The 24,926-nt window shown below is 58.2% G+C and overlaps 1 protein-coding gene across 2 annotated transcripts; it reads left to right on the plus strand.

Annotated features, from left to right (window-relative positions):
- The first annotated feature begins 715 nt into the window (after window positions 1-715).
- Window positions 716-22,134, plus strand: CCDC102A (coiled-coil domain containing 102A). Of its 2 annotated transcripts, none has more exons than XM_077898312.1 (9): window positions 716-802; window positions 8,151-8,898; window positions 11,011-11,237; window positions 14,657-14,765; window positions 16,712-16,828; window positions 17,247-17,456; window positions 17,750-17,920; window positions 19,163-19,266; window positions 21,448-22,134. In XM_077898312.1, exons 2-9 carry the CDS (start codon window positions 8,296-8,298, stop codon window positions 21,575-21,577), a joined length of 1,671 nt encoding a protein of 556 aa, XP_077754438.1. In that variant the 5' UTR covers window positions 716-802; window positions 8,151-8,295; the 3' UTR covers window positions 21,578-22,134. The 2 variants fall into 2 exon arrangements, with proteins under 2 accessions (XP_077754438.1, XP_077754439.1); XM_077898313.1 differs by lacking the exon at window positions 716-802 and adding an exon at window positions 19,464-19,582 and having other exon boundaries at window positions 21,448-21,585.
- Window positions 22,135-24,926: the final 2,792 nt, after the last annotated feature.

The following is a 24,926-nucleotide window of genomic DNA, read 5'->3' on the forward strand; positions in this document are numbered from 1 at the left end:
AGTCGCCTTCCAGGTACAGGATATGGTGTGGAAAGGTGTCCGACCCCATCTCCTGCCCAAACCGCAGCCACCTCATTCCCAAGGCAGAGGAAGCCCGCCCAGGGCGCCCTGGAGCGCCTTCCCGTACCGTCGGCACGGAGCTCGGCGGCACCTCGGGGAAAACCTCCGCCCCGCGGGCCAAGGGCCCACCAGCCTTCCCCACACGCGGGAGGTTACTTCGATGAGCCGTTTTGCGGCACGAAGGGGAAACTGAGGCCCGGTGAAGGGCAGAGACTTGCTGCTCCGCGGCTCCCCGGAGGAATGCAGGTAACAGTGAACGCTCGGCCGGCGCGCCCCGCGCCCCGCACCCCGCGCCCCGCAGGACGGCGGCGCCCACCCCTGCAGCAGGGCGCCTGGGGCGGCGCCGGCGCTCGGAAACCCGAGGCGGGAGGCCGGACCCCTCGAGGCCCCCAGACCCGGCCTCCAGGCGGGGCCGGGCCTCCGTCGGGTCCCGCTCGCTCTCCAGCGGGGCCCGCCGCCCCGCCCCGCCCCGGCCCGGCCCGAGCCCGGCCGCTGCCCCCACCGCGGCAACTCGGCGGGCCCAGGTCACACGGCGGCCGCCGCTCGCCCGGGCCCCCCGCCCCGGTCCCCGCCCCGCCGTCTCCCCCTCCCTCCCCTCCCCTCCCTCCCCTCCCCCCGGGAGGGAGGAGGAGACTCGGCGGCCCTCCCTCGGCCCTCCCGGCGGCGGCCGCAGCCAGCCCCGTGCCCGCTCCGCCCAGCCGCGGCGGGTCGGACGTCCGGAGCCCGCGGGTGCCCGGCCGAGGTGAGCGGGGGCGGCAGGGCCGGGGGCGGCGGGCCGCGGCGTCCGGGGACTCCCCCAGCCCGCGAACCTTCCGCGGGAGGGAAGGGGTTAAGGCGGGGCGTGCTGGAGGAGAGGGGCGCAGCGTCCGCAGCAGCCCCCAAACTCCGGGCAGAACTTCCTGGCCCCCTCCCGGGCTCCCGCCACCTCCCGGCCCCGGACGTCGGGTGCGGAGGGGCCGCGGGGCCGCGGGGGGAGGGCAGAGCCGCCTTCGGAATGCTGCGGGCCGGGCCGGGCCGGGCCGGGAGGGGGCGCGGGCGGGGGCGGAATTGGGAACTCTCCCGGGACCCAACGTGGTCACCATGGCGAGTGTGGGACGGACGGGCGCCCGAGCCAATCGGAGCGCGGCGCCCCCGCCTCGGCCCGCGGCGGCCGCCAATGGGGGCCCTGCGGCGGGGTGGGCGGGACCGCGCCGCGCGGGGCCGGGAGCCCCTCTGCCCCCGCCAGCCGCTAGAGGGAGCGGGGCGGCCGTGCCCGGCCCCGGCGGGTGGGGAGGTGGGGAGGAAGGGAGGGCCGGACGCGACTCTCGGCGTGGGAGGGCGGAAAGCGAATTTCTGGACGGAGCCTGGGCCGCTACGAGCGGCGGGCCCGTGCGAGGAGAATGCAGCGGGCTGGAGCTGCCTCGGCGTTCCGACGGCGCCCGTGGAGGAGAGCTGCAGGCGCATCTCCCCGGGCTCCTGTTTCCGTATCTTAAGTGTGGGCTGTACAGACAGACAGGGCGGTCGGGTTGGTTCTAGTGGGTTCGGGTTGGCACAGGGTCTGCCCACTTGCTGGACGGAGCTTTTAGGGAGCTCGTTAGCGCCTCTCCCCCGTGGTACAGGCAAGGAAACAGGCCCCGAAGGCGCAGGCAGAAAGGCGCAGACATCCCACAGCGTATCAGTGGCGGAGCCGGGGCGGGGGGCATGTGCGCTCTACCTGGGCGAAGAGTCCAAGGAGTCGCTGAGAGCGGCCGCTGGCCCGCAGGCAGGCCGGCCCCCGCGGGCCGCCCTCAGTCTCTCCCCGACCAGCTGTGCCTGGCCGCTCGGCCTGAGGCCCCCATCCGCAGACATCAGGCCCCTCAGGTAGACATAACCCTGGCGGGGAGGCAGCCGATCCCAGCACTCCAGCCCCACCTTGCTGCTGGTCCTCTGTGTGGAGGTGGACAAGTACCTGCTCCTCTGGGTGTTGGCCCATTGGAAAGAAAGGGGTTCTAAATGTGACCTAGGACATCTCTGTGGCTCCTAAGCCTGAGATGGAGATACCTGGGACAGGCCAGAGGTGCCTACCCCGAGGCTCACTCGGGTCTATCCTGCAGGCCCTCCTTACCTCCCTCCCTTCTCTCAGTCCTCTACTGGTGATCCAGTGGCTGGAGCCCAGGCAGCAGGTCCGAGGGACAGGTGCCCGCAGTCTGTGGGCTGACCAGCCTTGAACCCTGCACTTATCCAATCAGGCTGTCCTCTGCGGTTTCCTGCTGGGCTCTGCTCCCTTCCCACAGCCAGGCCTGTGGCCATGGGCAGCTCCAGAGCGCCACCTGAAATGTTCTGGAAGGACAGAGTGGGGCTCTGAGCTTGAGGGCAGAGGTGGGCCACTAGGCAATGCCCAAACCCCTCAGCTGGCCCCTGTCCAGGCTTCAGCATTGCTCACTTCTTTCGCTGGATATTGAGACTCATCTAAACATGCCAAGGACAAAACACAAAGTTGTCCTCCTGTGGGCCACTTAGGTAAGAGGCCTAATCCCTGACCTGGCCATGTAATGACTTCTGACTTTGACCTTGGCCACAGTTTCAGATACCTGCCTGGTTTGAAACCTGGCCCCAAAATGACTCCTTATCCTTAGGATAGTTCAACCCTCTTTCTCCACAAGGGGACCCCTAACTGTCCATCAGCCTAGAAAGCATTTATGCGCATCTGCTGTATGCTGGGCCCCATAATGACAGCCAGAGAGACCAAGATTTCCTCGTGCCATTACTGAAGAATAGGGAGGTGGCAGTGCTTTGGGAACACTAACATATTCTGTGTGAGGCCAGAGAAGGCTTCCCAGAGGAGGGTCTTGAAGGATTTGTAAGAGTTTGCTGATGGAGAAAGGAGGGGAGACCATCTACACAGTTCCACAAGCAGCAGGAGCCTCTCACTGGTCACTTTTCTGTGGACAAGGTGGATGAGGGCCTGGCCTGAAGCAAGTACGATATCAAAACATTTTAGTTCCTGCCTTAGAGTGAGCCCACAGCTGCCTGGGGCAATGAAGACAGCTATGGGGCTGGGGTCCAGGAGCTCTGAGTCCCACTAGGAGGGACTATCCCACTAAGGGGATGCAGGGTCACGGTTTTAGCTCTCTGCTGGCCCCACCAGCCAACTTTAAGCAAATCCTATATCCAAGGGATCCCTGGGTGGCTCAGCAGTTTAGCGCCTGCCTTTGGATTGGGTCATGATCCTGGGGTCCCAGGATCGAGTCCCACATTGGGGTCCCTGCATGGAGCCTGCTTCTCCCTCTGCCTGTGTCTCTCCCTGTCTTTCTCTCTCTCTGTATCCTTCATGAATAAATAAATAAAATCTTTAAAAAAAAAAATCCTGTATCCAAGAAGCTGTGGGTGGCACAAGTGTCCTGTCTGGGTTGGGGAAGCGTGCCCTGCAAAAGAAGAGGGCATCTGGCCAGATGTGGCTGTGACAGTTTGTAGGGCTGTGCTTCCCAGGGAGCACTTGGGGCCGAGGAGATCAAGGCATTTCCTGGAAGTGGTGGAACTGAGCCTGAAGGAGGGGTGAGGTTTTTTAGAGTCAGGTAGGGGGAACAGCCTGAGCAGAAACCCTGAGGATTAGCGCAGGAATAGACCCGTCTGGCTGGTAGGAGGCAGAAGGGAGGGTGGGCTGGGGCAGGCTCTCTGGGGCCTGTAGTGGCTGGTCCCTCCCCCACCTGCTCTTTGGGGGGGGCGGTGAAACCCTTGGGGAATCAGGAGGCCACCCCACACATAGAAAACACACACCCTATGGGAGGAAGTCACTGAGCTTGGTGGGGAGGGGACGGGCAGGACAGGGCAGCCAGAGCCTGTCTCTGTAACTGTGAGCTGAGCTTCTGTGTTACATGACTCTCACTGAGTGTGGCCGTTACTAGGGCTATGTGTGTGTGTGTGTGTGTGTGTGTGTCCATGTCCCTGAGGCTGTGTTATGTGAGTGGGGTGGGAGCAGGGGTGAGGGGAGGCGTTGCTAGGCAGGGTCTGGCTGCCCTGAGTCCACACAGAGTGCAGGATTCCCAGTGTGCTGGGGGAGCGTGCTTCTAGAGAAAACCAACCTTGGACATCCACCGCTTCCCACACGTGTGCACACACAGCCTCCAGGGGACCCTGGGCTTGCAAGAGGAAAGGCAGGAGGACTGTTGAGAGCTCCTCTTTCCCCCTTGTTCCCCTTCCTCCTCCCTCAGCCCCCAGGAGGGACTGGGCCAGGCTGTTGGGAAGGACAACAGGAGCTGAGTCTGGAGCCCACCCCTGCCTTTAGCATGGGCGCCTGGAAGCCATTAGGGGCCTGGGTGGCGCCGGCCCTGCCCCTGCATGACAGGCTGGAGATTCCTGGAAGGAGCCCGCCCCCATCCCGCTGAGCACCATGCCAGGCCTGGAGGCTTCCAGAGGCAGAGAGGATATGGCATCGGGCCCCCTCCCTGCCACCCTCTCAGTTTAGGGGCAGCCAGGAGGGCCCAGCGGACAGAGCCTGGAGGACCCTCCCACCAGTCCCCATGACCAGCGCAGCTGTGGTGGTCGCCAGGCTAGCACTGGGATTTCCTGGCTCCTCCCCTCCCCCTCAGGCTCTCACATTGTTTTTCTTTTCCAAGACCTTCTCGTGGAGCTGGGCCAGGAAAATGGGGAGAGGAGTGTGAGTGCCTGTATGTGTGTCTGTGTGTGGCCAAGTTCATCTCAGGGATGAGTATCTGCAGTCTCTCTGTGTGTATCCATCTGTCTGTTGGCATGTGTCTGTCGTCGGGCACATCTGTGACTCTGTATCTCCAGGTGAGCACCTCTGTGCATCCTTATAGCTGTATGTGCATATAGGTCTATCTCCGAGGATACGTGTGTCTCCTCATGTCTTCGTATCTGTGTGTATGTGTGTGGGATTACCTGTGTGTCTGCAGGGTGTGCAGAGATGTCTGAATGCAGATGGCATCTGAGCCTGCCACCTCACTGCACAGACGGGGAGACTGAGTCAGAAGGCATGCAGCCTGCCAGCAAGTTAGTGGCATACAGGGAGCTAGAACCTAGATCTGTGTGGCCGTGTCTGGGTCTGTAACTTTGTCTGTGCAGGTGTTAGTGGCGTTGAGACATACACGTTTGTATGTATGAAAACTATGGGTGGTGACAAAGTATCACCAAATACTCAAGTGTCCCCCACTTGGACTAGTAAAATGCAAATTCCCAGCCCCATGCCTACTGACCAGGAGTCTTAGTGGGGGAGAGGGGGAGGGAGGGCCCAGGAACTGCATTTTAAGCAAGTGTCAAAGTGAATCTGAAGGATCCCTTCCTTAATCAAGCCCACTGGTCTACCTCACCCCCACCCCCATTCTACAGGTAAAGAAACTGAGGCCCAAAAGGGAGCAGTGGCTTACATGAGGTTACATGGCTTACATGGCTTACATGGCTTACATGAGGTGACAGAGCTGTGCCTAGAACTGATGCCTGGTGGAGGCAGACAGTTAACAAACAGCAAACAGACTAGAGAAATACAGTAGGATCACTGGGCAGCACCGAGATGCTAACAGTCATGGACTTAAACTGATGCCAGGTCCACGTGGTGGTAAAAGCTGCCATGCCTGCTCAGATAGGTGAAGGCAAGACAGGCAGAGCAGTGGAGGTGCCCTAGACTGGCATTGTCCAGAGGGAACAGGACAGAAGAGGGTCCTGGGTCACTGAAGGCATTGGCCGGGAAAGATTAGGGTCATGGAGTGGGAACTGGGCAAGGGGACAGGGGCTGGGGTGGGCGGCTCGGACAGTGAACAAATGGTGGGATCAGGTGGCCGTAGCTCCTCTTGGGATTGAAGAGTTTTTGGAGTTGGACTCCTAGAGGGAGTGAACGTGGACTTGATGCCAGAGAGGGGTCACAGCTGTTGCCAACAACAAAGGGTGTGGCCTCTGACATGGTCAGGTCTGCATTTTTAAAAACTCACTCTGGCTGCTGCTGTTCAGAACAGATTTGAAGAAGGCACAGCTTGCCAGGGGACAGGGCAGGGAGGCGGTGGCTGGGGTCGCCCAGGTGGGAGGTGGTGTGGTGGCCTGGACAGCTTAGTGGCAGCATGGCTGGAAGGTGGATAGCCCCTTGTGATGTGTGGCAGACAGACCCACAAGACTTGGAGGTGGCAGGGTGGAGGGGGAAAGCAGATTCCAGAACATCCTCCAGAGCATGAAAGAGGGAAAAAGGGCTCTTCTCCCAGGGGGGGGCATCCAGAAGGAGGAGCTGGTTGTGGAGGGAATAGAGAAGAGTTCCAGTTTGACCAGTCTGAGTCTGAGTTATCTGAGGGGCAGCCAAATAGAGATGAGGGGTAAGGGGGTGGTGTCTGGAGGGCAGCCTGGCTGGAAAGAGAGATTTGGGGTTGTTAGGACACGGTGCGGTGGCTCAGGAGAGGGCAGCGAGAGAAAAGGGGGCCCAAGACTAGATGACACCAGCACTCAACAGTGAGCCCAGATTGCCACAGGAAGGCTGGTGGGAACAGCTGGAGAGTAGGAGAAAGACCAGAGAGCATGGCAGCCCAGGGAAGAGACTGATGCAGGGAAGCAGGAGGGACTGACGGTGCCCACAGCCAGAGAGGGCACCCTGGCGGGGGCTGAGACTTGCCCCATGGGCAGCATGGCTGGACGCCAGCCTGCTGGGGCCTGGAGAGAGAGCAAGGGAGACCAAAAGGGTAGATGGGCCTCGAAGAGAAGGAGAGAGGAAGCAGGGAGGGAGAAGATTGTGCCAGAAGGGACTCAGGCAGGGGTGAGGCCCCCTGAAGAGGGCATCCATGTCAGGGATGGGAGACACTTTGACCCAAAGAGGGAGAGCCCTTCCATCTTCTTAGGGGCAGAGAGGAGGAGGCCATGGGCCTGGGGGCAGGGCCCGGAGGGCGTGCCAATCTGATAGCTTCCCATTTCACTGTGAACAGTAACATTAGGTCACCTGCTGAGAGTGAGGGGTTAGAGGTGAGAGGAGGGTGGAAAGGGGACAGAGATAGTAAGCGAGGCATGCTGGAGCAGCTGGCGCTGAGGCACTTTGCTGTGGTGCTGGGAGCCCTACCAGCGACGCACTGCAGAGGAAGAGCTGGTTGTTGGGGCAGAGTCTTGGGATTGGGGGTGAGGATTTGTGGGACAGGCTCAGCTCAATAGGGAAGGGAGAGTGTGACATCCCAAGGGGCTGCTGGTGGTGGTGGTCCACGCAAGACCACAGTGGAGGGAGAGGGGGACAGAGAGGAGGAGGACCTGTGACTCACTTTCCTTTAAAGTGATGTGGCTGATGAATAGCAGAGCCCAGCGATGGGACCCCTCACCACACTGCACACCCACTGGTCCCCACCCCTGCCATCTAGACACCCATCAGAACACCAGAGCACGCGTTGCTTTCACCATACTCTTACCAGTGTTTGCATTTGGGCTCCTAGATACCGCATCTGGAATCACATGTGGGCTTGAACCTTTCCGAGCCTCCTCTTTCCTCTGGCGTAAATGGCAGTCTCTTCCTTGAGTCTATTGAGAGGAATAAATGAGATAGTCCACATAAGGCCGTGGGCGTGGCACCTGGCCTGTAGTTGGCCCTCTACAAATGTCATCGTCATTGTCATCATATGCTGGGACAGAAACAGTGGCCAAGAGCCAGCCCTGCACTCAGCAAACCCACAGCCTGGGGTGAGGATGGGGAGCAGGCAGGGAAACAGATAAATGGTAGGTGAGGTTGGTCACACTACTAATGGAGGCACAGGCGTGGCTGGCCACCTGGCTTCAGGTGGTCCCGGAGGACTTCCAGGAGGAGTGGTATCTCATAAATTTTAAGGATGAGAAGAGTTAGCTCAGCGCAGAAAGAGGCAGGGAGGGGACTCCTGGGAGTAATGTCGGTGTGCAAGCATGCTGCACTTGGGGTGGAGATGGGGGGGCCATTCGCTCGGTGGAATGCGACTTAGAAGTCAAGGACAGCAGCAGATCAGGGTTTTGATGGGCTGCCTTGGCCGCAGGATGAAGGGACTGGAGGGGGTGTCTGGAAGCCGGGGAGGAAGCGGCCACAGCCCTTGCCCACCACCACGCCTCCCTGGGGCCTTCCCTGGAGCAAACCGCGCCCTCCCCGTATGGACAGATGGGGGCCACGACCTGCTAACGGTTGCGTTCTCCGACAGGTCCGAGGAGGAGGCGTCCCGCCCCGGGCGGCGGCCGGGAGAGCGGCGGGGACCGGTGGCCGTCGTCATGCACACCCGGCCGCCCCCGCGCCGCCGCTGAGCCCGCCCCGAGGTGGACCCCGGGGCCCGCCCGGCCGGCCGCACGATGAGCCACGGGCCCAGCCCCCGGCTGGCCGAGTCTCCGCAGCTGTCCAAGGGCAGCCTGCTGACCATCCTGGGCGGCCCGTCGCCCGAGCGCGGGGGCCCCGCCGACTCGCTGCCGCCCACGCCGCCCAGCGGCACGCCCTCGCCGGGGCCGCCGCCCGCGCTGCCGCTGCCGCTGCCGCCGCCGCCCGCGCTGCTGGCCGACGGGGACTGGGAGAGCCGCGAGGAGCTGCGGCTGCGGGAGCTGGAGGAGGCGCGCGCGCGGGCGGCGCAGATGGAGAAGACCATGCGCTGGTGGTCCGACTGCACGGCCAACTGGCGCGAGAAGTGGAGCAAGGTGCGCGCCGAGCGCAACCGCGCCCGCGAGGAGGTGCGCCAGCTGCGCCAGCGCCTCGACGCGCTCACCAAGGAGCTGGCGGGCGCGCGGCGCGAGCGCCAGGAGGCGCAGGGCGAGTGCGAGGCGCGGGGCCGCGAGCTGGCGCGGCTGCGGGGCGCCCGGGGGGCCGCCGACAGGACGCCCGACGGGCCGGAGCCCGAGCCCGAGCCTGAGCGGGAGCAGGAGCCGGTGCGCGACGTCGGGGCCGAAGCGCCCCCCGGCAGCCAGGTGCGCGGCGCGGGTGGGGCTGGCGAGGAGGCGGGCTCGTGGCAGGGCCTGGGCGCTGGGGGCCCGAGGGCGGAGGGCGGGGCCGCGAGGGGGACCCGGAGGGCTCGGTCGCCCGGGAGGCTTCACTCTCCTGCATCGCCTCCGCTGCGCCGCCGCCGCCGGGACTCAGGGCGCCAGTCTTCTGGCGGCGGTGGAGAGGGTGGAGAGGCCTGGGACCTGGTGTTCTCCACTCCTGCGCCTAAGCAGCCAACAGAACCCTAGAATCGCCCCTTCGGGACAGCAGCCGATGGGAGCACCTGCCTGGTAGGCATCCGTTAGCCGCAGAACTGAGTCCATTCCTTCTTTCAACTTGAATGGGTGGGGAGGTGGTTAGGAGTCAACATTTACAACCGCATCAGTCAAAGCCTGAGAGGTGGAGGTTGTTAGGGTACTAGAAGCACAGAGAAGGTCCCTGAACCAGGCTCTGGGGAGGGGGCTTCACACAAGCTTTCCTAGAAGAGGTCCCATTCAAGCTGATGCGGACGAATTAGCTGGAAATACGCAAGCTGGCTTTCTAGGCATGCAAAAGCCCAGAGCCGGGGAATGACAGCTCCCATCATCCTGTGGGCACCTACAGAGAGCACTACGCTGGCATGTGCAGGATCTAATTAATCCAGTCACAATCCCAAGAGGTGTTTGCTTTGTGGATGAGCACACTGAGGCACAGAGAGATTAAGTACTAAGGTCTCCCACCTGGTGACTGGAGTGCTGGGTAGTTGAACCCAGGTGACCTCCAAATCAGGATGGCTGGAGCAGGAATGGTGGGTGTGAGGGCAGCGGCCCCTGACTGAGCAGGCCTTCTAAGAGCAGAGTCCAGGCTCAGGTTCCTCCCAGCTCCATCCTCAGGCAGTCCAGCTCCTCCAGCTGAGATTCTTGGCTGCCCCTTCCCCTTCTCTCCCCTCCCCTGCCCAGCCCCTGCCACCCCTGCAGGCTAGAGTGGGCACTGCTGCCTCCTGGTGGCTGATGCCTCCAGTACTCCCAGGCCTGCCTGGTGTCTGGAGGTGGCATTTGTTGCTCTTCTTTGGGACAGATGATGACAGCCCCTGTCAGCTAGCCTCACGGTGCTATTCCTGTCCTGTCCTTGCTGTGGTTGAAAGTTGCATTCCAGGAGCTAGCAGGTGCAGTGGCAGAGGCCTTGGGGTTTTGGTCTGATTCTTTTTCTCCAGCCCAGCCACTTCTGTGTTCTGTGACCCAGAACCAGTCCCTTCTCTCCCTGTTTCCCCATTTGTGAAATAGGGCTTTGAACCAGGTGGCATTTGAGGCCACCACCCAGACTGTGTCTGAGATACATTAGTAGAACCTCTCTTCACAGGTAGTTCTCAGGGCCACTGTCCCCATCCACACAGGGAAACAGGGCCAGACAGGGAAGGAGCTGGCATAGACTCATCTAGAAAGGTCATGGGGGAAGCCAGGCTGGAGGAACAGAGGCCATGGATGTTTCAGATTTGTGGTCAGAGGCAGGCCTGGGGTGCAGCAGGGGCAAGGCTGGATGGGCAAAGGGGAATAAGAAGCCGGGGGGATGGGGGAAAGGGTGGTGCTTGGCACTGAGTCAATAGTCTTTTTTTTTTTTTTTTTTTTTTGAGTCAATAGTTTTTCACTACTTCCTGTCTAGGAGCTGGTTCTGCTCACAGGGGTTGCTTTCCTGTGCATCTTTTATGTCACCTACTTTCCAGTACCTTAGCGTTTGCTCCTAAAGAATGGAATCTTAGAGCCAGAATTCCTTTTGAGGAAATCTAGTTCCTATCCATTGTAGGAGTCCCTGTTTCTGCATCCATTCACATCAGGTCCCACCATATGTTTGCATACTTCCAGTGACAGGGAGCTTACCACCTTTCCTGGGAAATCTCCTAAGATAACAGGGAACTTTGGTGGCTGACTCTGTATGCAGTTCCAGGAGGTGAAAGGGAGAGGCCCAGTAGAGGGGATGGAGAGGCAGGCTCCAAAAGAGGAAATTGGGGCCCACAAGGGCTGTGTGACTTGCCCAAGGTCAGGACCTAGGAAAGTTCATGAAGTCGGCAATGGGGGGTGAGGGCTCAGCAGCCACCGGTCCATCCTCCACCTTGGTCTCTACAGGAGCTGGAGCTAGTGGAGAGCCTGCTGAAGAACAGACCAGAGGAGCCTGATGGCTGCTGGGAGGCACGAAGCATGGGGGCCGGGGTCCCACGGAGCAGCTCAGGCCGCCAGGAGCGCAGCCGGCTACCCTGGGAAGACACAGCCACCATTGAGGAGGATACATCCAAGTTGACTGCCCTGCGGCTGCGGTTGGATGAGTCCCAGAAGGTGTTGCTCAAGGAGCGAGAGTGAGTTCCAGGAGGGAAACAGGGCCTGGGCCGGGGGGGTGGGGGGAGGCACACCAAGGCACCATCAGGATCACAGGATGAAAGTCCATGTCATGGAACATGAGACTTGCTGAAGGTGAAGGGCACTATTTAGGCTTGGAATTTTGGAGCAATGTACTGTAACTGGAGCACCCAGTGCAAGTTTTGTGTTGTTAATTTAAATAATATGTATCGTGCATTTGTTCTGGGTCAGACCTGGAATTAGCAGTGAGGATATGGCTATAATTGAACCCAAGCCCTCCCCACCCCCCGCCTCATGGAGCTTCTGTCCTAGTGGGGAGACAGTGTCATGGGCAAAGGTAAAAGCAGGGAAGGGAGGGTCAAGGAGGCTGAAGGGTTGCAGATGGGAATTCAGGTTTGGACTAGTTGAATTTGAGATGACAGGGAGGCAGCTGGGTACATGAATGAGTCTGGACTTCATGAGGGAGATCTGGGCTGGAGGTAAAAACACAGGAGTCAGCAGTGAATAGGTGATTTCAAAAGCTGTGAGCTGGGTGAGGGAGGTCAGAGGATGTGGCCCTGGAGTCAGCCAGAGTTTAGAGATCAGAGAAAGAGCCAAGCGGCAGAGGAAACAGGAGAAGGGAGTCTGGGAAGGGTCAGGGAAACCAGGCGCACTGTGTTCATGGAGGAGGGAGTGAGCAACTGATCAAGGAAGAAGAGGGCTAAGCACTGACCAGCAGATTTAGAATATGGAGGTCACCAGTGACCTTGATCAAGGGACAGGCCTGATTATAATGAACATTTTGTAACACCCCCTTTTCTGTCTAGAAATTAAACGCATGGATAGTATGAAGACAGAGATCGGGAGACGCCTGTCTGGCTCAGGCAGTGGAGCAAGCAACTCTTGATATGGGGTTGTGAGCTCAAGCCCCATGTTGGGCAGAGAGCCTACTTTAAAAAAAAAAAGGCAAAGATCAGGGGGATGCTTCTGTAAGTCAAAGAACACCAGAGATGGCCCGCAGACTCCCAGAAACGAGAGGACAGGCTCCCTCTCATGGGCCTTAGACAGAACCAGCCCTGCAGACTGACCGCTTGAGCTTAGACTTCTAGCCACCAGGACTGCAAGACCATAAATTTCTGTTTAAGCAAGACGGGCAAAAAGCAATCTGTTTCACTAACCCGAAAGATAAAGCATAAATGAAGGGTGTTTGTTTGTTTGTTTTTTAATTTTTTTTAAATTTATTTATGATAGTCACACACAGAGAGAGAGAAAGAGGCAGACACATAGGCAGAGGGAGAAGCAGGCTCCATGCACCAGGAGCCCGACGTGGGAGTCGATCCCAGGTCTCCAGGATCGTGCCCTGGGCCAAAGGCAGGCGCCAAACCGCTGCGCCACCCAGGGATCCCATGAAGGGTGTTTGTAACCAAATATACATAATGTGATGTGGACATGCTCAGGCCCAGCTCCACTAGAGGAAATAACGAAGTGTAGTTGTTCTTTTTTTTTTTTTTTTTTTTTTTAATTTTTTTTTTTTTTTTATTTTTTTTTTTATGATAGTCACAGAGAGAGAGAGAGAGGCAGAGACACAGGCAGAGGGAGAAGCAGGCTCCATGCACCGGGAGCCCGACGTGGGACTCGATCCCGGGTCTCCAGGATCGCGCCCTGGGCCAAAGGCAGGCGCCAAACCGCTGCGCTACCCAGGGATCCCAGTGTAGTTGTTCTTTGAACAATGTTGGGGTCAGGGGCACTGACAACCCCCCTCGTGCAGTTGAAAATCTGACTCCCTAAAATTTGATCCCCCCAAAACTTTACTAATAGCCAATTGTTGACCAGAAGCCTTACTGGTAATATAAATAGTCGATCAACATGTATCGTGTGTATTCTATGTATTATGTGCTGTATTCTTACAAGAAAGGAAGCTAGAGGAAAGAAAACATTTAGAAAAAGAAAAATACGGGATCCCTGGGTGGCGCAGCGGTTTGGCGCCTGCCTTTGGCCCAGGGCGTGATCCTGGAGACCCAGGATCGAATCCCACGTCGGGTTCCCGGTGCATGGAGCCTGCTTCTCCCTCTGCCTGTGTCTCTGCCTCTCTCTCTCTCTCTGTAACTATCATAAATAAATTAAAAAAAAAATTAAAAAAAAACAAAACAAAACATAGCATTTAAAAAAAAAAAAAAAAGAAAAATACGATGCCGTACTGTATTTATCAAAACGACCCACGTGTATATGGACCCATGTGGTTGAAACCCACGGTGTCCAAGAGACAGATGTAGTCAGAATCTGGTGCCTTTCCAAAGAAGGGTGGTGACGATAACCCTCCCAGCAGGTACTCCCAGCATAGTGCGCCCTCAGAGTCAGGCGTTGTGTGTATGGGCTCACCTCCCAGGACAGCTACAAAAACTGCAGGTGTAGATTGTGGGGTCGGCCACTCAGATACACCAGTGCCGTCATGGTGGTGACAAGATTTCCTGAGAGTAACGGCCTTTCTGAACAAAGTTCTGAACAAAGCAAAGCCCAACATTCCCTCAGTTTACACACCGATTCTGTTCCTGGGGAAATGCTCTGTTAGTACAAAAGATACTTTCTGTTTATATGTAAATCAGAGTGAAGGTCTAGGCTCAGATGATTTTCACCCCCAGGGATGTCCAACAGGACATGCACATGTTACATGGGGATGCAAGATAATTCCGGGGTGGGTGGGATGGCCCTTGGCATTCAGTGCAGGACAGAGGCAACCCTCATCCCCGCCCACTGAGTGACCCAGTCATGCCTGATTACCAGAAATGCCTCCTAGAGGGTGGCATTGTCTCCTCTGAGAAGCCCATGTGAGAGGCGTGAAATGTCCGGTTCCCCGAGAGGGAGGGCTGTCAGGAGGCAAGCATGCTGAAGAGTAAGAATAAATATAGCTGTTAGTTGAGCACCTACTGTGTGCCAGGGGCCAGGTCTCATGCTCTTTACCCACAGCATCTCATTCATGCACAGATCAGAGTGCAGAGTGGGGATCATAGGAGACCATCCCCCCAACCCAGTGATAATGACCAGAGGTGACCGCTCCATCCAAGACCCACTGGACCATGTTTTCCAGCTTTTCTGACCCCAGGACTGTGCCTTACAGGCAACCACAGTACATACAAGAACAGAGGTCATATTTGGCTGTTGAGCCTGAGACTCTTACGCAGGGATGACCAATGCCCTGGAGTCCCGGTGACCTGCCCACTTGTGAGTTGGGCATCCGCAATTGTACAGGGGGTCAGAGGTGGACAGCTCCAGAAGGAATGCAAAATTGGCATGCCTGCCATAGTATGGGGTGCCAGGGCCTTGAATGCTGAGGCAAAGACTTCGGACACAGACTGTACTGGTGTAGGCTGCACAGGAGGACTCTCAGCAGAGAGCCTCAGTGGGCCCTCCCCATGTCTGTCTCTCCTCTTCCTCTCTCCAGGGATAAACTGACACTGAGCAGGAACATTGAGAAGCTGGAAGGGGAGCTAAGCCAGTGGAAGATCAAGTACGAGGAGCTGAACAAGACCAAGCAGGAAATGCTCAAGCAGGTGAGTCTCAGAAACGGTGGTCTTCCTAGAGGAAGCAGCACCGCACTGTTGAATTTCAGCAGTGGGAGAAAGAAGGGAGTTTGGTCATTCCCTGTCAAACGCTGGCCATGAGCCACATGCTATCCTGAGTGCTCGAGCAGGCTGTGTCCCTGTCTTCAGAAGCTTACCTTGGGGAGGGAGGGGCTGTGGAGTGGGGCATGGAGATCCCAACAGTAACTGGGCAGGTAAATTCATAAACTATGAAGGAGTCAGACAGGATAAGGGAGCTGGGATGGCAGGTCAAGAATGCCATGTCTAAAAAAATAAGAAAATAAAATAAAATGACAAAGCAGTAAGTAAATAAATAAAAAATGAAAATTAAGGGGGGAAAAAAAAAAAGAATGGCCTCTCCCAGAAGGTGACATTTAAGGCAAGACCTAAAGAAGCCACCCTTGTGAGGGATGAGGTCACCAGGGAACCAGACCTCACTGGACTTCCTCAACCAGGCTGAAGGGGACAAGTCTGGATGGAGGATTCACCGAGTCTAGTGTGTGCTCCCTGTCACTCCTGCCTCGGGGCAGTCAAGGACGCTGGACCCTGAGGTCCCCATTTTGTAAATGACAAAACTGAGGCGCCAGCTGGCAGAGGGCCTGCAGTATGGGGACTCGGCCAGCGGGGCCCCCTGGGTGGCTGCCCCTGCCTCCCGTGCAGGCCCCCGTGGCCACCAGGGGGCGCGGCCACCTGGGGAAAGTCTGCAGGACCCGGGACATTTCCAGAAGGTGCGCGGAGATGCCAGCCCTCAGAGCCTGGAACTGCCCTGGAAGCAACTGACACTGTCTCATGGTAGACTCTCTTAGGGAAGACCCTAAAACGCTCGCCCTCCTCAAGTGACATCTTGGGGAGCAGGGGGGCAGAAATCTGCCTTTTGAGTCTTTTCAAATGATGAACCATTTGCAGAAAAGTGAATAAAGCATGAGTGCTCAGTTTAGCAGATAATTCTAAAGATTCTCCTTTGTAACTGGCTTCTTCTCCTCAGTGTCGTGGATTTGGGGCTCGTCCCCACCATCACACAGAGTGATAGTTTGTTGGTTTTCTTCATGCACGGCACATGCGCAGTGCAGGGCCTGTACCATGTGGCCACCACTGCAGGCGATCCTGATGTGGCCAAGCCCGCACCCACACGCAGACCCTGTTCGGATCCACCGGGCGCATTCAGCCAGTTCACAGGGCCACCCAGTGCCAAGGCCCATAGGGATACAAAGGTGGACACACAAGCTCTCTGTCCTCCCGAGCTCACATCCTGGTGGGGAATGGGACGGACAAGAAAGGAGGCACCACTTGTAGTCAGGGAGGGTGAAAGAGGCCTCCCTAAGGAGGGGGCATCTAGGCCAAGGCCCAAGAACTGTGAAAAGTCAACCCTGTAAAAAAAATAATTAAAAAATAAAATAATAAAATAAAATAATAAAATAAAATAAATAAAAATAATCCTGGAAAGAGTACACCGGGTAGAGAAAACCGTATATGCAAAGGCCCAGGGGTAGACAGGAAGTCGGTGTGTTTGTGGACTCGAGGCTGGAGCACAGTGAACTAAGGGGAGAAAGGAGAGATGGGCAAGAGTCCAGCCATATTTGTGAGAGCATAGAAAGGAGTCGAGCCTTATCCTAAGGAACCCAGGGATGGGAATACAATTGGATTTATCTTTTTAAAGAGCTCATTCTGGGCTGCTGTTGTGGAAGATGGGGTGACAGGAGCCACGAGTGGACTCTGGGAGGCAGATGGTCATGAGGTAGGAGGAAGTGGCACAAGCAGGCAGATTTAGGCTCTGTCCTGGATACCCAGGGGTGCGTCTGGATTTCACATCAGGCTCCTTGCTGAGCGCTCCTGCCCCAGCACCCATGACCCTGGAGCCGGTTCCAGGGGTGTACCCAGGTGCTTGTCACAGAACCCGGCTATGCTGTGTCCTGCAGCTCAGCATCCTGAAGGAGGCCCACCAGGACGAGCTGGGTCGCATGTCCGAAGACCTGGAGGACGAGCTAGGTGCACGGTCCAGCATGGACAGGAAGATGGCTGAGCTGAGGGGTGAGGTGAGGCCACCGGCAGGACCCGGATGGGCTTGGGGCTGGTGTGGGGAGGTAGGGGGGTGGGGGGCCGGGGCCTTGCCTCCATCAGCCAACCATCCAGAAGAGGGCAAGAACCAGGTCTGTGTGCTGAGGTGAGGGCCAGCCACACCCAGAAGGTGCTCCGGTCTATGGGCGGGCTGCAGGGGACAGTGGGCCTCTCTCCCACACAGGGACCAGGGGACCAGAAGCACCCCCACATCCTGCACACCATGAAACCAGCCCAGGTTAATTATAGCTGCTGCAGCTGGATCTGCTTCCTGGAGCCAAAAATGGCTCCAGGAGGACGAGGAGGAGGGGGAGCGGGGGGGCAGGGGGGAGGCAGCTCAGGCCCTCCTGTGCCCCCTTCCCCCTGGAGCCCTGACCCTGTCCTGCCCTGCGGTAGATGGAGCGGCTGCAGGCAGAGAACGCCGCTGAGTGGGGTCGCCGTGAGCGGCTGGAGACTGAGAAGCTAGGCCTGGAACGGGAGAACAAGAAGCTGCGGGCACAGGTGGGGGACCTGGAGGAGGCACTGGCCCGACGGCGGAGGCAGACGGCCAGCGCACTGGACTGTGACCTGCGGGCCAGCCAGGCCGCACTTTTTGAGAAGAACAAGGTGGGGGAGTGGGTGGTACGGCTGGGGCCGGGCGGGGGGCTGGGGCAGCCCCCACTGCAGCCAGGGCCAAGCACCCACTGTGTCCAGCTCCAGCCCACGGGCCGGCTGAGGTAGAGGTGGTGCCGGCCCTGGACCCCGGTGGGCCCCGTGCCCGTGCTCGATGTTCACTCTGGCACGGAACCCACCGCATCGGCCGCATGTCTGCAGAGCCCCTGCTGTGTGTAGGCCTCATTCTGGGCGTGGGAGGCACACAGAGAACCGACAGGTACCCCCTGACACCGTCCTCCCCGCAGGAGCTGGCAGACCTGAAGCACGTGCACGCCAAGCTGAAGAAGCAGTTTCAGGAGAAGGTGGCCGAGTTGGCACACGCCAACCGGCGAGTGGAGCAGCACGAGGCAGAAGTGAAGAAGCTGCGGCTACGGGTGGAGGAGCTCAAGAAGGAGCTGGCCCAGGCCGAGGACGAGGTGAGCACCCACTGGGGCCCGAGGGTGGCCTCATGCCTCAGCTGCGGTAGGTGCGGGGCTGCAGGGGCCGTCCGTGTCACTGTGAGCTGGGACCCCAGTGCCCAGAGGGGCCCAGGGGAGGGTGGGGGGTGGGGGCGGGGGCAGAGATGGCAGCGTCTGGTGGGTGGTAGATAGTGTGCAAAGAAAAACAGACAGGCAGGGTGGATGAGTAGCTGGATAGATTAGTGGAGGGGTGAGTGGGTGGACATGTCGGTGGTCTGTGTAGCACCTAGATGTGGAAATGGAACAAGAAAGTAACTCCACGGATGGATGAACAGATGGCTGAGAAAATAGAGGGCTGGTAGATGAGGAAGGGAGGGGGAGGGGGATGGATGAAATATAACAATAGATGTCTGATAAGTGACTGGATGGGTGATGGATGGGTAGGTGATTGGATGGGTAGATGGGTGGATAGGGGGGTGACTGGAAGGGTGAATGGATGGGTAGGTAACTGGATGGGTGGATGGGTGGATAGATAGGTCTGTTGGGTAGGTAACTGGATGGATGAGTGGGTGACTAGATGGGTGGATGGGTAGATAGGTGTGTGGATGGGTGAGTGACTGGATGAGTGGGTGGTTGGGTAGGGGGATGGGGAGATAGTGGTTGGATGGATGGGTGGATAGGTGGATGGATAGGTGGGTGACTGGATGAATGACCAATGAGTATATGGATTCATGAGTATATAGATGCACGGAAAAGATAGATGACTGTGGACAGTGGAAAGATGGCTAGATAACTAGGTTGGAACAGCACATAGAAGGGTGAATGGACAGAAGGGTGGACAGATGGGATGATAGGTGTGTCTAGGAGAGTAGAAGCAGATAGAATGGGGTGAATGGTTGGCCAAGTAGAATAAGCAGTGGCAAGGGGTAGGTAGGTGTCTCCGTGGGCAGATGTTAGTCCACAGATGAATGGTCAGACAAAAAGACCCATAGGGAGAGAGCGGTAGGCGGGCTGATGGCCGAATCAGTAGCTCAGGGTCTCGGAAAATATGTAGATTTGGAAGGCAAGGGTGGCAGGGATGGCAAGGAGCAAAGGGAAGCTTCCTTGGAGGAGGTGGGCCTTAGGTCTGGGCCTCAAGGGACAGACAGGGATTGCTCTTAGGAAAGGCAGAGGAATGGCAGGAGTGGCTGGTCCTGGGCAGACGACAGGCCAGGCTGACCCAAGGTGACCTTTGCGCCCTTGGCCCTGCTCCCCCTCCAGCTGGACGAGGCCCACAACCAGGCACGTAAGCTGCAGCGGTCGCTGGACGAGCAGACAGAGCAGAGCGAGAACCTCCAAGTGCAGCTGGAGCATCTGCAGTCCAGGTGGGCGCACAGCCCTGATTGCAGCAGCGGGGATGGGGGCAGGGGCGGAGGGGGGTGGCGTGGCTGCGGGGGCAGGATTCCCAGCCAGGACACAGAAACAGGGCAGGAGACTTCCTCCCGGGTCAAGGTTGACTAGAGGGGAAGGTGGGGAAGGAAGAGACCCGGAACGCCTGGGGCCAGAATCCTGTCCCCTCCAGGCAGGAAGGGCCAGGGCCAGGAAATCAAGGCAGGAAAGTGCAGGAAGTGAGAGCAGCTGAGAGCCCTGCAACCACCTCCTACGTGTGACCTGTGTGACCTGTGACCGGCTAGCAAGCAGGTGGGTGGGTGGTGAGAGGGAAGGAAGGGGAGGCTGGAAAGGTCAGGTCCAAAGGATCTGGGGAGTCAGGGGCAGCAAGAACAAGCAGCCCTCAGGGTCCCCAGGCTGCAGTGAACCCCAAGCCGGCTGGAATCAGAGGGATAGGAGCACAGGGAAGCAGGGAGGAGCCCCAGCCCTCATGGTAGGCCCAACCCATCAGCCAAAGCCTTGGTGAGGAACCAAGGAACGACCAAGGCGTCTCTGGGGGACCCACCCAGCACACTCTTCCTCCCTCCCTTGACCACCCATCCCAATACTCTGTGAGTCGCCCCCTCTCCCTGTACTCTCCCTAGGCCCATAAGGTGACAGAGAGCCAAGTCCAAGGCCCTCCTAAATCCACAAGCACTCCCCACCAGCCAGGGGCGTCAGGACCACTGTGCTGTCTCCCTGTGCCAGGCCCTTACTCGCATCCTCTGATTCCACGGGACAGAGCGACGCAGGCTCTGCAGCCAGACTGCCTGGGTGGGTGGGAATCTACACTTACTAGCTTGGAAATGGTCTGTGTGGTCTTGGGCCACTTGCTTAACCTCTCTGTGTCAGTTTAACTGAGCTTATAAAAGTGCCTGGCACATTGTATGTGCAGAGGACCTGTCAGCTGCTGCTGTTGCTCCTCCCCTCGCATCCAGGGGAGGCTGCTGGGGGCTCTGGTTGGGGGGAGGAGTTGTACTTCTGTTTGGGTCCCACGTTGTACAAGAATCACGCTCCTATGACAGAAGGGAAGGAGAAGATTTTTTTTTCTAGAAAGCTGACAGATAAGGAAACTAAGGCCTAAGAGGGTGTTTCCCCGGCCACACAGCTGGCAGGTGGTCCAGCCAGACAGCCCCTCCCCAACCCCACCCCCCAGCCATCACTGCCCCCATTTACAGAGCACATACTGTATGCTGCCATGTGCTGAGAGTGGCTAGGAATACAGACCTGACAGCTGTGTGACGTGGCCAGCCTAGCCTCAGTTTCCCCATCTGCCTGGGGTGATGTCCATAAAATGTTGCATGGGGGCCCAGGCTGCCCACTCTGCGCCCCCACCCAGTCATACCCCCTCAGAGGCCCCGAGCCCCGGGCTTTACCAGGCTTTACCACAGCGTTGGCCACGTTGTTCCGAAGGAGGCAGGCAGGCTGTATGTACCCAGCCTCTCCAGCGCTTCCAAGGGGAGGGCAGGGCTGCCCAGGACCGCTGCCTCGTTTTATTTTCCAACTTTTTGTGCTTTAATGTTCCGGGGACAGCTCACTAAATCACAGCCCTGTAATGGAGGCCCCCGCCTGGCCCCCTCCCTGCCGTGTTAATAATTCATGCCTTCCAGTAAGATGGAGCCAAGGCGGCCACTCCGCTGGGGGATGGGCATTTCCTCCACCAGCCCTCATAAACTTTGGCTTTAGGAATTCAGTGTGGGGAAGAACTAGGGTGGAGCACTTTTTCACTGTCATTGGGGATCTAGGGGACTCAGACCCACCACCCCCAAACTCTCTCCCATCGTGGCATAGGTTCGAATCCTAGCAGTACGACCTTTAGTGTCTGCTTTGACTCTGGCCCGGGCCCACTGCAGAGCCCAGCCTCTCTCCCTGCGGTCTAGGGGACTAGGCAAATTACCTGACTGCTCTGTGCCTCAGTTTCCTCGTCTGTAAAACGAGGGTGACAGTAGCACCTCCCTCACCTCAGCGGCTTCCAGGAGGATGCTGTGACATGGGATACTGGAGGGAGAAGGTCCCAGCTGGTGCCTGGCAGCAGGGAAGTGCTAGGGAAGGCTCAGTCACTTGCAGTGTTCCCCCCACCCCCTGTGACAGACTGCCCCCAACCCTCCTGTCCTCCCTCCTGCCTCCTGGCTCCACAGGCTCCGCAGGCAGCAGCAGAACGCACCCCTCTTTGGGAAGATCCGAAGTGCTCGCTTCGGCACCGAGGAGGCTGGGGACGGAGCCAGTGACCTGGATGAAGACGAGGACCTGCAGATCCAAGTGGCCTAGAGCTGCCACTCTAGGACCAGCCTGTGACCACAGGCCCCTTGGTGTCCGGGCTGACCGGCCGCTCCAGCCGAGGCAGCTGCCAGTGCTCCCTGCCATGGCTGTCTTCCTCCTCTCCCAGGGTGGGCGCCAATGATCCTGCTCTGGCAACACCCCGTGGAAGGGAAGCCGTGGCCTGTGTTTTATACATGTACATATGTGTGCGGGGTCCTTGGACCCATTTGGTCTTATAAACACGGGACCACTCCAAGGCCTGGTCTCAGCACCCTGTTCCACCAAGGACCTTCATGCAGGGGTGAGGGGGATGTCAAAGGGGGCCATTGGGGCCTTGACCCAGGCTCCCTCTCTGAACCTTGGGGTCAGGGAGAGCTGTTTACAGTACAATGTGATAAACCCAGTCTTTTGTAATAAATGGAGTTTGGGTTCTTGGGGCAGAGTCCTGAGAGTGTGGCAGGTGTGGGTAGGTGATGTAGGGGCGGCCTGAGCTTGCATCTAGCACCCAACCTGAGCTCAGGAACGTCAGGTGACTTAATAAATGAACGAATGTGAGAAACAATGAATGGATGAACACTTGAGCTGCTCAGTGTGAGTGTAAGGAAAAGGTATGGTGTATGTCTAATCTGGAGGAGAGGAGGCAACGATCCTGCACCGGATGGATTCAGATCTCTGCTTCTGCCCCTCACTGGCTGTGCACCCATGGCGAAGTGACTTGACCTCTCTCAGCCTCCATTTCCCCATCTACAAATTAGGCGCCTCATACAGCTCTCATGAGAATAGGATGAGTTCATCTGGAACTCAGGGAAGGTTAGTTGTTACTGAAATACTTGAAGGTATGCCCCAGAGAGGAGGGATTTGCCAGCTGGGCTCTGCCACAGGGATGAAGTTTAGGCGACCAAAGTAGGTATAAGCAACAATAAATAAAAAGTTCTTTTATCTTTTCCCCAGCCCTGTTCTAGGTAATGAAATTGCAGGTAGTTTTAATTTTTGATGCTTAATTTCTAAACCCTCTTTAACCAGCAGATTTATATTAAATCCGGGGGAAACTGTTAATCAGAACACAATCGCACACATCATTGAATCTGCCAGGTGAGATGGCATGGAGACACCTGCCTTTAATGAGATGCTTTAGAGGAATCCTCGGCAGCAGGCCTGCTTTCGGCAGAAAGAGGCTGTGTCAGCATTATTTTAGTGAGCAGAAGGGGTGAGTTGCCTGTGCTCAAGTGGTGAGCAAGGAGCATCTGAGGCGCTGAGCAGGGGCCTGGCACCAAAAAGGAGTCCAATTCAATTAGAAAAGGGGCTCTTTGCCTGCAGAGGGGAGCTACCTGCAGTGGGTTTCTTTCTTGTGACCATCTGAGGGGCCCCTAAGGATACAGTGCTGAGACCCAGATGGTGCCAGAGCCCAGCTAGTGATATATATGGGCATCAATCATTTCCCGTGTTGCCACACCCGACCAAGTGATGCTGGTGAAGTGGGGTTTGCTATCCTGGCAGAGAGACCCCAGGTTGCCTCCTGGGCTCTGAGGGGAAAGGAGGGAGTAGGCGAGACCCCGCTGTGGGGAGCCACCCGCTATGGGTCTTTCCTCACAAGCCAGGGCCCCCGACCTAAAGGCTGTGGGAAGAGGACCATTCCTGCCAGTCGTCTTTCTGTTTTCTCTCCCAAACAGGAAGTGGGCCCCAGAAGAGGCTGAAATACTGCCCTTTGACCCCCAGGAGCCAGGCCCTCACTGACGACAGCCCTGGGAGCCACCTCCCCAGGCCGCAGGCGGACCTGCCATTCCCAGACACAGAGCAGATCCGCAGGCACAGCGGGCTCCCCCAGACTCCCTGGCACCTCTGCCGAGAGTGTTGAGCAGGGGCCCCATTCCCGGCCCTGTCTGCGGGCGGGGCCGCTCCTGAGAATGTCAGCCAGGGGAGGGTCTGGCTTCCCACTTCATTGTCCAAGGGAAAACCAAAGTCTCCGGAGGGGAGAGACAGCCACAGACCACAGGGCTGGAAGATTCTCCAGGCTCTTTCGTCCCGTTGTTCTTGGTGGCAGCATCTGCCAACAGAAGCGTCAGCTTTGGCCCCCGTGATGCTTTAAAAACTGTATTAAATGCGTGGCTAATATTAGTAATGGGGAGTTTCGCAGAAAAATGCAGGTTTCCTTCTTGTGAGGCATCAGCTCGTCAGACCACACTGGGTTCACCGTCCCGCGTGGCCGTGGCCGCTGGGTGGAGAGGCGGGCGCCGCCCGCAGCCTTGCTCGGCACGCACCTCAACTGTGTTACTGCCTGGCCCCCCAGGCCGTGTGAGGGTTCTTCCTCTGGCCTGATCCGGTCGGCCAGGCAAGGGAGCTGTGACTGGAGAAGGGGAGACGCTGGCCCAAAGTCAGTGCGAGTTCTAGCGGGCCCAGTACGTGTGTCAGGTGTGGGCCCAGAACTCCCCGCAGGGGCGACTGTGGAACACGAAGCCACACGATGTGTTTCACACCCGTCGAGGCCAGTGCTACCACATCTTCCCACTTTTGACCAAGGATGCAAAGCCTCAGAGGGATCAAGTACCATCCCAAGGCCACACAGCTCATTGGTGGGGATGCTGGCACTCCAGGTCAGATGGCTCTGAGGCCTGAGCTCCTGCTTGTGGCCTCTACCCCAACCCTTCCAAGGCAAGGCCCTATGTGGTACAGCCCCTGCCCTCCCCTGCAGCCCCACCACCCTCCATGTCCCCGAAGACCCTGCAGCTCCAACTACACTGAACTTCCTACTGCCACCAGAATTGCCCCTCTCCCATCAAAGCACCCCAGCCCCTCAGAGATCAGCCTACTTGGCTCATTGGAGTGGTAGTGGGCTGTGCATTTGCTTCTCCCATCCCACCAGCTGCTCCTGGAGGCCAGAGAATCCTGCCAGCAGCCAGCAAGGTAGCCTGGGCTTAGTGGGCATCTTTGAAAGAGGGAAGGAGGAGGGCAGAGAACAGGAGGGAAGGGGAGGGAAGGAGAGAAGATGGATGGCATGGTAGAAGGCTGAAGCCAGAACCACCACCCTCCCCCCCCAACTCCAACCCCACTGCAGGGCCTGCGGGACCAGTCCTGGATGGGTCTTTCTGCAGCTCAGATAAGAAGTCTCCCAGGGCAGATGGTCGAATACCCAAATCAGCAGCAGCCCAGGGGCAGTGGTGCCAGGGCCTCTCTTCCCAGGCCTGGAGTGCCCAGACAGGCTAGGGAACTGGCTGGGCCAGACTGCCCCACCCAGCCCCTCCTCCCCCTGCAGGGACAGGCTGGGGGCCCTGGAGTCAGCCCTCTGAAGGCTTGGCCTCCCCTCGCTCTACAGCAGAGGTCACGCTGCCAACCTGACCCTCCAGGGTAGCCCTGCAGGGTG

Source organism: Canis aureus, chromosome 5 (genome assembly GCF_053574225.1).
Source record: "Canis aureus isolate CA01 chromosome 5, VMU_Caureus_v.1.0, whole genome shotgun sequence".
Classification (NCBI taxonomy): domain Eukaryota; kingdom Metazoa; phylum Chordata; class Mammalia; order Carnivora; family Canidae; genus Canis; species Canis aureus.

Excerpts from the sequence above, each read along its gene's own strand:
- CCDC102A (XM_077898312.1), top strand. The coding sequence starts at position 8,296 with ATGAGCCACGGGCCCAGCCCCCGGCTGGCCGAGTCTCCGCAGCTGTCC. Across the intron at positions 11,238-14,656 it reads GTGTTGCTCAAGGAGCGAGA|GGATAAACTGACACTGAGCA; the intron begins GTGAGTTCCAGG and ends TCCTCTCTCCAG. Across the intron at positions 14,766-16,711 it reads AGCAGGAAATGCTCAAGCAG|CTCAGCATCCTGAAGGAGGC; the intron begins GTGAGTCTCAGA and ends TGTGTCCTGCAG.